Below are 11,239 nucleotides of genomic sequence, written 5' to 3' on the forward strand. Positions count from 1 at the left end.
CTCGCCTCTCGTTTTCCTCTCCCCACTTTAAAAATGTTTTCAGAAAAACACAAAAAGATTTGCCTTTTTATTCGCCCTTCTTCCGTTTGTCTTTTTCATTTATTTTCGGTTCATTCATTTGCTAGACAGGTTTGTTGCCATCATGTCTGAATCTAGGGAGGTTATCGTTGAAAAAGATCGTAGTAATAATGAGGAAAACCTGGATAATTTTGCTAATATTGATCCTCATGAAGAATCTACTATCTTGCACACTAAAAAGCTTCGCATAGGTAGCAGCAATATTATTGGAAAAGGGGTTATTCAAGATTTATTTACTTGTGCCGGTGCGCTACCCATGTTAGGTGGATCTATTCCCCATAAAACTAATAGTCTCGTGAATGCTATAACTTTTCTTGTAATTGAACTTGAAAGACAATTTGTTCAAATGCATCCGTGCATACAAAGGATTTTTCTAGAGTACTCTAATATTGAGCATTCTTCTGTTAAACGTGCCGCTACCATATTTCTAGCTCATGAGTTTATATTCATTATGAAGGAAGCTAGTGAAATTTTTGCGCATTATAAAATAGATGTTAGTCGTCCTCCCATAGAGGGGATTCTCTTTAATCAAGAAGAAATAATGCGTTTACAATCTCTTGATCATGTTGCTTATAACAAAAATTTAAGAAAAAAGGTCCATACCGATGTTTTAGTTGAGAGAATTTCTGAACTTAATGATAATTTTGCTATACGAAATAACGGATTAGGTTTCTCTCTCGAAAATAAGCTCATGAATTTTTGCCAAAAGAACGCTTACAATGATGAGCTGACCATACAATACGAGGGGCCGAAGGAGGAGCCAATTCCTCCAGAATTTGATCTTAGGGATCCTTACCCTATTAAATTTAGCCCTTTTGATTACTTTTTCTTACCACAAAGAAAGCTTGCTGCTGAACCGAGGGAGTATGAGATGACCATACGTGATATGCCTTATTATTGTTATTATGGCAATATCTAGATCTATGTTTTTTGCCTAGCTAAGGGCGTTAAACAATAGCGCTTGTTGGGAGGCAACCCAATTTTATTTTTGTTCTTGCTTTCCTTGGTTCTGTTTTTCAATAAATTTTTCATCTAACCTCTGGTTAGATTTTTTTTGAGTTTTAATTTAGTGTTTGTGCCAAGTTAGACCTTTGGGATGATTTGAAAGATAGTAGATTGGTTTTGCTGAAAAACAGAAACTTTTGCGTCCAGTATTAGAATTGTTTCTGGTCAGTGGAGCGCGATAAATTCTTGAAATTGTTACAAGTTTCTCATCTACAAATTGCCCACGTTGTCCTACGTTTCAGAAGTTTTAGAGATCCAGAAGTTTTACATCAATTCGCATCTTTACAGAATGTTCTGTTTTTGATAGATTCTGTTTTCTTTGTGTTGTTTGCTTATTTTGATGCATCTATGGCTAGTATCGGGGGGTATGAACCATGGAAAAGTTGGAATACAGTAGATATTACACCAATATAAAATAAGAATGAGTTCAGAACAGTACCTACATGCAAGAATTGGATTTTGTTTTACTAACGGATCTAACGAGTTTTCTGTTGGGTTTGGTGTTGTGAAGTTTTCAAGTTTTGAGTAAAGATTTCATGGACTATGGAATAAGGAGTGGCAAGAGCCTAAGCTTGGGGATGCCCAAGGCACCCCAAGGTAATATTCAAGGACAACCAAGAGCCTAAGCTTGGGGATGCCCCGGATGACATCCCTCTTTCGTCTTCATCTATCGGTAACTTTACTTGAGGCTATATTTTTATTCGCCACATGATATGTATATTGCTTGGAGCGTCTTGTATGATATGAGTCTTTGCTTTTTAGTTTGCCACAATCATCCTTGCTGTACACACCTTTTGAGATGGACACACATGAATCATGATTTATTAGAATACTCTATGTGCTTTACTTATATCTTTTGAGCTAGGCAATTTTGCTCTAGTGCTTCACTTATATCTTTTTAGAGCACAACGGTGGCTTTATTTTATAGAAATCATTGAACTCTCTTGCTTCACTTATATTATTTTGAGAGTCTCTAAACAACATGGTAATTTGGATAGGTTATGAATTTAGTCCTAATATGATGGGCATCCAAGGGAGATATAATAAAATTTAAATATATATAGCATTGAATACTATGAGAAGTTTGATTCCTTATGATTGTTTTGAGGTATGAAGATGGTGATATTAGAGTCATGTTAGTGAGTAATTGTGGATTGATAGAAATACTTGTGTTAAAGTTTGTGATTCCCGTAGCATGCACGTATGGTGAACCGTTATGTGATGAAGTCAGAGCATGATTTATTTATTGATTGTCATCCTTTGTGTGGAGGTCGGGACCGCGCGATGGTTAACTCCTACCAACCCTTCCCCTAGGAGCATGCGTCTAATAATTTATTTTGATAGATAATAAATTTTTGCAATACGTATGTGAGTTCTTTATGACTAATATTGAGTCCATGGATTATACGCACACTGACCCTTCCACCATTGGTAGCCACTCTAGTATCGTGCAACTTTCGCCGGTGCATCTAAACCCACCATTTACCCTTCCTCAAAACAACCACCATACCTACCTATTATGGAATTTCCATAGCCATCCCGAGATATATTTCCAACTTCCAGCGTTCCGTCATTATGAGTTTTTACCTTGAGTTGTAAGTAAAGAAAAGTGTGATGATCATCATTATTAGAGCATTGTCCCATGTGAGGAAAGGATGATGGAAGCTATGATTCCCTCACAAGTTGGGATGAGTCTCCGGACTTTATGAAAAATAGAAGAGGCCAAAGAAGCCCAGATAAAATAAAAGAGGCCAAAGAAGCCCACCAAAAAAATTACTGAGAGAAAAGAGAGAAGGGACAATGTTACTATCCTTTTCCACACTTGTGCTTCAAAGTAGCACCATGATCTTTGTGATAAAGAGTCTCCTATGTTGTCACTTTCATATACTAGTGGGAATTTTTCATTATATAACTTGGCTTGTATATTCCAATGATGGGCTTCCTCAAATTGCCCTAGGTCTTCGTGAGCAAGTGAGTTGGATGGACACCCACTTAGTTTCTTTGTGAGTTTTCATAAACTTATAGCTCTAGTGCATCCGTTGCATGGAAATCCCTACTCACTCACATTGATATCTATTGATGGGCATCTCCATAGCCCGTTGATATGCCTAGTTTATGTGAGACTACCTTCTTTTTGTCTTCTCCACAACCACCATATTCTATCACCTATATGCTATATCCATGGCCCACGCTCATGTATTGCATGAAAGTTGAAAAAGTTTGAGAATACTAAAGTGTGAAACAATTTCTTGACTAATACCGGGGTTGTGCATGATTTAATACTTTGTGTGATGAAGATGGAGCATAGCCAGACTATATGATTTTGTAGGGATAACTTTCTTTGGCCATGTTATTTTGAGAAGACATGATTGCTTTATTAGTATGCTTGACGTATTATTGTTTTTATGTCAACATTAAACTTTTGTTTTGAATCTTGTGGATCTGAACATTCATGCCACAATAAAGAAAATTACATGGATACATATGTTAGGTAGCATTCCACATCAAAAATTCTGTTTTTATCATTTACCTACTCGAGGACGAGCAGGAATTAAGCTCGGGGATGCTTGATACGTCTCCAACGTATCTATAATTTTTGATTGTTCCATGATATTATATTATCTGTTTGGATATTTTATATTATTTTTGGGACTAACCTATTAACCTAGGGCCCAGTGCCAGTTTCTATTTTTTTTCCTTATTTTTGAGTTCCGCAGAAAAGGAATATCAAACGGAGTTTAAACGGAATGAAACTTTACGATGATTTTTCTTGGACCAGAATACATCCAAGGGACTTGGAGTGCAAGTCAGAAGAGCCACGAGGCAGCGGCAAGGGTGGAGGGCGAGCCCTAGGGGGGTGGGCGCGCCCCCTACCTTGTGGGCCCCTCGTGACTCCACCAACCTACTTCTTCATGCTATAAATTCACAAATATTCTGAAACCCTCAGAAGCATCAACGGAAACACTTTTCCACCTCCACAACCTTCTGTTCCCATGAGATCCCATCTTTGGGCCTTTTCCGGCATCCTGCCGGAGGGGGATTTGATCATGGAGGGCATCTACATCAACTCTATTGCCCTTCCGATGAAGCGTGAGTAGTTTACCACAGACCTACGGGTCCATAGCTAGTAGTTAGATGACTTCTTCTCTCTCTTTGATTCTCAATACCATGTTCTCCTCGATGTTCTTGGAGATCTATCCGATGTAATCTTCTTTTGCGGTGTGTTTGTCGAGATCCGATGAATTGTGGATTTATGATCAGCCTATCTATGAATACTATTTGAATCTGCTCCGAATTCTTATATGCATGATTTGATATCCTTGTAATTCTCTTAGAATTATTGGTTTGGTTTGGCCAACTAGATTGGTTTTTCTTGCAATGAGAGAAGTGCTTGGCTTTGGGTTCAATCTTGCGGTGTCCTCACCCAGTGACAAAGTAGGGGTAGAGAGGCACGTATTGTATTGTTGCCATCGACGATAAAAAGATGGGGTTTACATCATATTGCTTGAGTTTATTCCTCTATATCATGTCATCTTACTTAACGCGTTACTCTGTTCTTTATGAACTTAATACTCTAGATGCAGGCAGGAGTCTGTCAATGTGTGGAGTAATAGTAGTAGATGCAGGCAGGAGTCGGTCTACTTGATACGGACGTGATGCCTATATTACATAATCATTGCCTTGGATATCGTCATAACTTTGCGCTTTTCTATCAGTGCGCGACAGTAATTTGTTCACCCACCGTATTATTTGCCTTCATGAGAGAAGCCTCTAGTGAAACCTATGGCCCCCGGGTCTATTTTCCATCATATTAGTTTCCTATCTACTATTTTGCAATCTTTTACTTTCAGATCTCACTTTTGCAAGTGAGCATGAAGGGATTGACAACCCATTTATCGCGTTGGGTGCAAGTGTTTGATTGTTTTTGCAGGTATTGGTGATTTGCGCGTTCTTCTCCCACTAGATTGATACCTTGGTTCTTAACTGAGAAAAATACTTATCTCTACTTTGCTGCATCACCCTTTGCTCTTCAAGGGAAAAACCAATGCAAGCTCAAGAAGTAGCAGGCAATTGCCAAACATGGCAAGGAATTTGTCCCCTCAATTGATTTTGTGCAAGAGAGACTACCACTACTCCCTCAATCCCGGTACAGAAGGCATCAAAGTTGGTGTTGAACTCATGCAGCGTGCACTCCCTGATATTTTGTATTTACAAGGATTGGCTCATGTTATGATTAATGGAGCGCACGCTCCGTGTGGCAAATAATTGGCCTGACATTATTTCCACTCTTTCTTACATATTTGCCGCAGGCCACAAACTGATATGCTATTTTACTTTAATGCCTACTATGTTCCCAGCAGACACACCTCTAAGGTTAGTCTCCTCGTTCTATTACTGCTCACATGAGAAACTAATGATTGATTCTCTTTGATCCACGTCATAAAATAGATGGTTACTACTACCTAGCTGCCACTCTTTAATTGCCATATTTTTATGAGATAATAGAATTTGATGCATAGTATACACTTTCAAATTTCAAAAGCATGAAATAATCTAATTACGCGATGTTTTGGTCTGATAATTTATTATCCAGTCAATGCAATCTATCGCTGTTACTTCATGCCTTTTTTCTGCATGGAACAAGAGATTCAAAGTCCATTATATACGGATTCGATATTGTTGCTGCTCTCCTATGCTATATTTATTCTTTAGCACCTACTATGATCCCGTAATTTTTTTATGACTAATAATAATAGTTGTGGATGCTTGCGAGAGGGGGTAATCACAAGTGGGTTGCTTGTTCAAGTAAGAACGATACCCTAGCACCGGTCCACCAACATATGAAATTATCAAAGTTGTGAACGCGAATCAACTAAACATAATGAACGTGACTAGATGAGACTTCCCATGTGTCCTTAAGAATGATTTGCTCATTACAAGAAGAACTTTCGGCTTGTATTTTGATACAAGAATTGTGCCACTTTGCTGCACTCTTGTTACTATTGTTACTTGCTACTTATCACGAATTATATTTCTACAAAACTATCTGTTATTACTACTTACGACACTTGCAGAAAATACCTTTCTAAAAACCACTTATCATTTCCTTCTGCTTCTCATTGGGTTCGACGCTCTTACTTATCGAAAGGACTATTAGTGATCCCCTATACTAGTAGGTCATCGCCATCATGGTCCTAACAGGCCACACCATAGCAAAGTATAGTCCAAAAAAACTCAGAAAACATCAATGTCGTGCTAAAATAATTCAACGCCAACACTAAGGGTATATCGATGTCCTACCAAATTTGCCAACCCTGCCACTATTTGGAAAAAAAATAGTGGTGGTGCTTGTTGGATATTGCGCACCACAAACAAAAGTTGTGGCTAGCCATTTCTGTACTAGTGTATTTTCATATAAAGGTTTACATACATTCTTTGTACTACCTTTTATGAGTTTATAATGCCTATCTTCTTTATCTTAGGCCAATTCATTTATGTTTTAACCATTTTATGGAGAAGATATTAGTCAAAACTTGTTAGTGGGTGCACTAGTTACTACCTTTGCTATGAAATACAACCATCTAAAAAGCATGTAGTTAAACCTGTCTAAATTTAAGTAGGTCAAAGCCTTCGGATATGGATCCAATTGATTAACTTTTGAATAAAGTTTGCCCCCGTATAAAAGGTTGTCATAAATGCCATTGTAAATGCCTACTTGGATAAGCATCCAATTAATGTTTGCCTCTTATAACAATGTCTATTTAAGCATCACTACCTCAATTGTTTTGGATCCACTCACATCACCAATTCACCAAAGTCCCACATAACTATCTCAAGATCAAGAGCCCCACTAGACAATCCAATAGCCATGAGGACATCTAGCTTCCTCCTCATCATCGTTGTTGCGTTCCTCTATGCCATCGGCTCACCCGCCATAGGCTGTGGGGAACGGATGGGCAACCAATTGTGGAACACGGCAATAGAGAATGGATGGGAACCAATCGGAAACATCAACGACCAACACATCCAGGAGCTCGGCCGTTGGGCGGTGTTGGAGTTCGGCAAGCATGTGAACTGCGTGCTCAAGTTCAACAAGGTGGTAAGTGGCAGGCAAGAACTTGTTTCTGGAATGAACTACGAACTCATCATCGAGGCATCCGACATTGGCGGGAAAGAAGACAAGTACAAGGCAGAGGTGTACGAGCAGACGTGGACTCACAAACGCCAGCTCCTCTCATTTGCCAAGGTGAAATAGGCGAGTGGCAATAACTTCGGTAGTAATAATTGTGATGTACCAGATTTGTTAGCTGGGTTTATTTATCGACGAATAATTTATCGTCTTGCATTGCCATGCGTGGAACATATCAAATAGCATACATCTACAACTTGACAATGATAAGAGCAGAAAATGGAAAAACTAAATATAACTTGCAATTGAGAAATCTATAACTGTAATATAATGCAATACCAAAAGAGGCATGAAACAAAAATGAGGTTTTAGCACTAGATCGATCACTCCACTATAACCCGTGGGATAGTTTCCACAAGACCATTCAACTTTTCTAAAGAAAAACACTACTCTTTGACATGGAAATGAAGAAAAAAGAATACATTTATCAATCTATATATAGATGTACTATACGTTAATTCTGCTTGAATATATCTCCAATATCCAACAACTCATGGTACTGGTGAAATTTCAAAGGTGATGATGCAGAGTGGAGCTCATGTGACGGCGACAACGAGGAGTAATTAGTTGTTACCAATTAGTGTTGAGGCTTGGGGTTAGAGGGTTGCGTGTTAGGCTGGGTGACACTAGGGTAGGGTGCTTTAGAGGGATGGTTTTCTCCCTTGGCAGTAGTCATTGGCCTTAAGAAAGAAAGCTTGGTGGTTGGAGGAGAAAAACACATATGTACCATTCGAAATCAAACTATGGATCTGAATCGACTATATTATAAAAAATAATTCTTGACGAGCAAATAGTAGGTAGTTAGTTTTTTTTTTGCGGGGGGTAGGTAGTTAGTTCATCTGCAAAACCATATAATTTAGAAGTAACGGACCACGGTCCTGAAGGAGAGCCACTTATGCGTCAATAAGTACATGGGTGTGTAAAGACCCAACTATTCGGTTTCTTCTTAAGAAATGACAGGTGGCTAGCAAGCCAACATGCCAAGCTAGCTCATGTGTAGACATGCTTCTAGGAACTACTTTGTAGTGACAGGGTTGTGTACTATTGCAGGGATAGAACTGTGTAGTACTATGTACATAGGGGCAGGACTGAGTAGAAGTTACTATATGTGCATATATGCAAACGGTAGCTTATAATGTGAGGTCGTCATCCAGTTGCAGGCTTGACTGCAACGAGCAACTGACCCAATTTTTTTTCATCGACTGACATGTAGTAGCTCCCTTTCGATTAGGCACAACACGGTTATGTTTGGCAATTGCCAAATATGGTAGAGAATTTGTCCCCGCAATTGATTTTGTGCAAGAAGTCAATCAATATGACAAAACCCCGTCATTTTATCCTTAGTGACAACAATAAAATGCATGTCTTGGCCCTTATTGTTACTAGGTTAGATCACCGCAAGATTGAACCCCCTACAAGGCACATCTCCATTGAAGATAAATCGATCGAACTTGGCCAACAAAGATAATCGGAGTGAAATACAAAGGTATTTAATTGTGCAATAAGGAAAACCAAATAAGTTCAGTCAAAAATCTGATCATATAGTCACAATTCATCATGCATGTCCCAACAAACACACCACCGATCAAGAACGAGAACATGGTATTGAAGATCCAAAAGAGAGAGAGAACCATCTAGCTACGACTATGCACCTGTATAGGTTCTAAAGGAATTACTTACACATGGTCATGGAGACAACAAGGTTGATGAAGTGGCCTCTGGCAATGGCTTCCCCCTCTGGCTGTGCTCTGGAACAGGGCTCCAGATGAAATCTCTTCGGAACAGAGACTTGTGGCGGCGATAAAATTCTTCTGGAGGCATGATGAATGGTTTCTGTATTTTTAGGGATTTCTGCAGTGAAATCGGGTCAATGCGGTATCTGTGGACCTGGCATGAATGAGGGGGATACCACCCCCTGGCCGTGCCTGCTTTCCATGTGGGCCCCTCAGGCCTCGTCTGGACTCCTCACGAAGGTTCTAGTGTTTTTGTGGCCCAAAAAATCGTCTCCTACAAAGGCTCCAAGATCTCCGACCAGCCAGTTACTCATTTAACCTGGCTGGTCTTCTAAATGGCAGCATAGATGTTCAGCCTTGGCGGGTAGGCAGCCGGATTCCATGGCGTGCAAAAAAAAAGGATTCCATGGCGTGCAGCCAGCGTCGTGGGACCTCTGGACGATCAATGCACAAAGTCACCAAAATGATGAAATACAAACACGAACAATGAGCAAAGGAGCCAGCCACCCAAAACAGAGATAGTGAGCCAGCTGACGGTGAACCGCATGCCTATTAAGGCTGGAGAAAACGAAAAGTTGCACATCCATGCAAGAAGGGAGACGTCGGAGATGCGTTCGACCATCGCCATCGGCAACATGCAAAGAGCGCTCGGGAGCAGAAGGTGCAAGGAAAAACGAGAGGGGGGGGGACGCATACGCCATACGAGTGCGGCATAAAACCGCAAACTTATAGCAAGACACAACCACTTTAAGAGAAACGACCAAGCTACTCTCGGGGCTGCATTCAGATACGGGTGGGCGCTAGCCAGCCAGCTGGGTCACCGCCGCACCCCTATTCGGATGGCCCTCTCTGACCACCCGTCTCGCGCGGTGGCGAGAGTGAGGCGATCCGGCAAGATGCAACGGGAACTGGACCCAGCATTGATAATTGTGCACCATGGTGACGTCGGCCGGACGACCCTCTCCAACCACATACTGCCGGCTCAGTCTTTCGGAGGTGCTCATAGGGGTAGGATGTGTGTGTATGTTCATAGGGGTGAGTGTATGCGCGTGTATATGAGTGCTTGTATCTATACTGATGCTAAAAAAAAACTCCAGCAGGGGCGACCTCGCGGACCCGCGTTGCACGAAGCAAAAACGTTGGTTGGCCCGCGCAAAACAGCCCCTCGTTGGCCTCATAGGTAGGCCCGGCCTAACCCTTCGCGCCAACTATCGAGAGGACCTAGACCCACGCGTGACTTAGCGCCCCGGGCGGTACGCAGGCCCTGCCTGTCGCGACCGAACTAGCCCGACAAGGGGCGAGGACGGACACAGGCGGGTGCAGCCTTCCCATCGCCTGCGGGATAGTGCACGGGCCCTCGCTTAGGCCAACTCCACCGCGCGACCCCAAACGGATGTCTGTTTTGTCCGGTTTTTGTCCCTTTGGTTAGGGATTTGGGGTCGTGTCCGGGCCTGTCCTGGGATGCGGCGGCCGTGCGCCCAGCGCGCGCACGCATCCTTTTGCCCCATCCTGTCCGCGTCTAGTTTTAGAAAAAGGGACGTTTCAAATGCCAAGCCCCAGTTCACGACCCCAGTTCATCACGCCGGCAACAAAGCCAGCGGCCTACACGACCATCGCCGGCAACACAGCCAGCCTCCAAAATGAATAGTTGTCCTCGCCGGCAACACAGCCAGCGGCCGGCAACACAGCCGGCCTCCAAAATGAATGTTTTTTCGCCGGCACCCATGCCAGCGGTCCAGCGGGCGGGCGGCACCCATGCCAGCCTCCAAAAAGAACGGCCACGCCGATCGGACGACCTAGTTCAGGCCTTCGGCTTCGAGCATCTCCTTCTGCTTGGCCTCGAACCAGGCCCTCGTCTTGTCGCTCATCTTCGACAAGTCCACGCTCATGATCGCTAGGGCCACCTCCTTTGCTTTGGTGGCGGCATTGGTGGCCTCGATGTCGAGCTGCCTCTGCCTGGCCTTGACGTTGTCGGCCTCGATGTCGAGCTGCCTTTGCCGGGTGGCCTCTTCCATGTCGAGCTGCCTTTGCCGGGCGGCCTCTTCCATGTCAAGCTGCCTTTGCCGGGCCGTCTCCTCCATGTCTATCTTCCTCTTCTTGGTCGCCTCCTCCATCTCAAGCTTCTGTCTTTGGAGATCTAGGTATTGCTTCATTTGCTCGTCCTTGCTTTGCCGCTTCTTCTTGTCCCTCACATCCTTATGTGACATCATGCCATGCAATGTCTCATGCAAGG

The 11,239-nt window shown here is 42.4% G+C and overlaps 1 protein-coding gene across 1 annotated transcript; it reads left to right on the forward strand.

Annotated features, from left to right (window-relative positions):
- The first annotated feature begins 6,881 nt into the window (after positions 1-6,881).
- Positions 6,882-7,435, forward strand: LOC125534552 (cysteine proteinase inhibitor 8-like). The gene has a single exon (XM_048697747.2). The coding sequence runs from the start codon at positions 6,953-6,955 to the stop codon at positions 7,337-7,339; it is 387 nt and encodes a 128-aa protein (XP_048553704.1). The 5' UTR covers positions 6,882-6,952; the 3' UTR covers positions 7,340-7,435.
- Positions 7,436-11,239: the final 3,804 nt, after the last annotated feature.

Source organism: Triticum urartu, chromosome 2A, assembly GCF_056163025.1.
Source record: "Triticum urartu cultivar PI428250 chromosome 2A, HENAU_Tu73, whole genome shotgun sequence".
Taxonomy (NCBI): domain Eukaryota; kingdom Viridiplantae; phylum Streptophyta; class Magnoliopsida; order Poales; family Poaceae; genus Triticum; species Triticum urartu.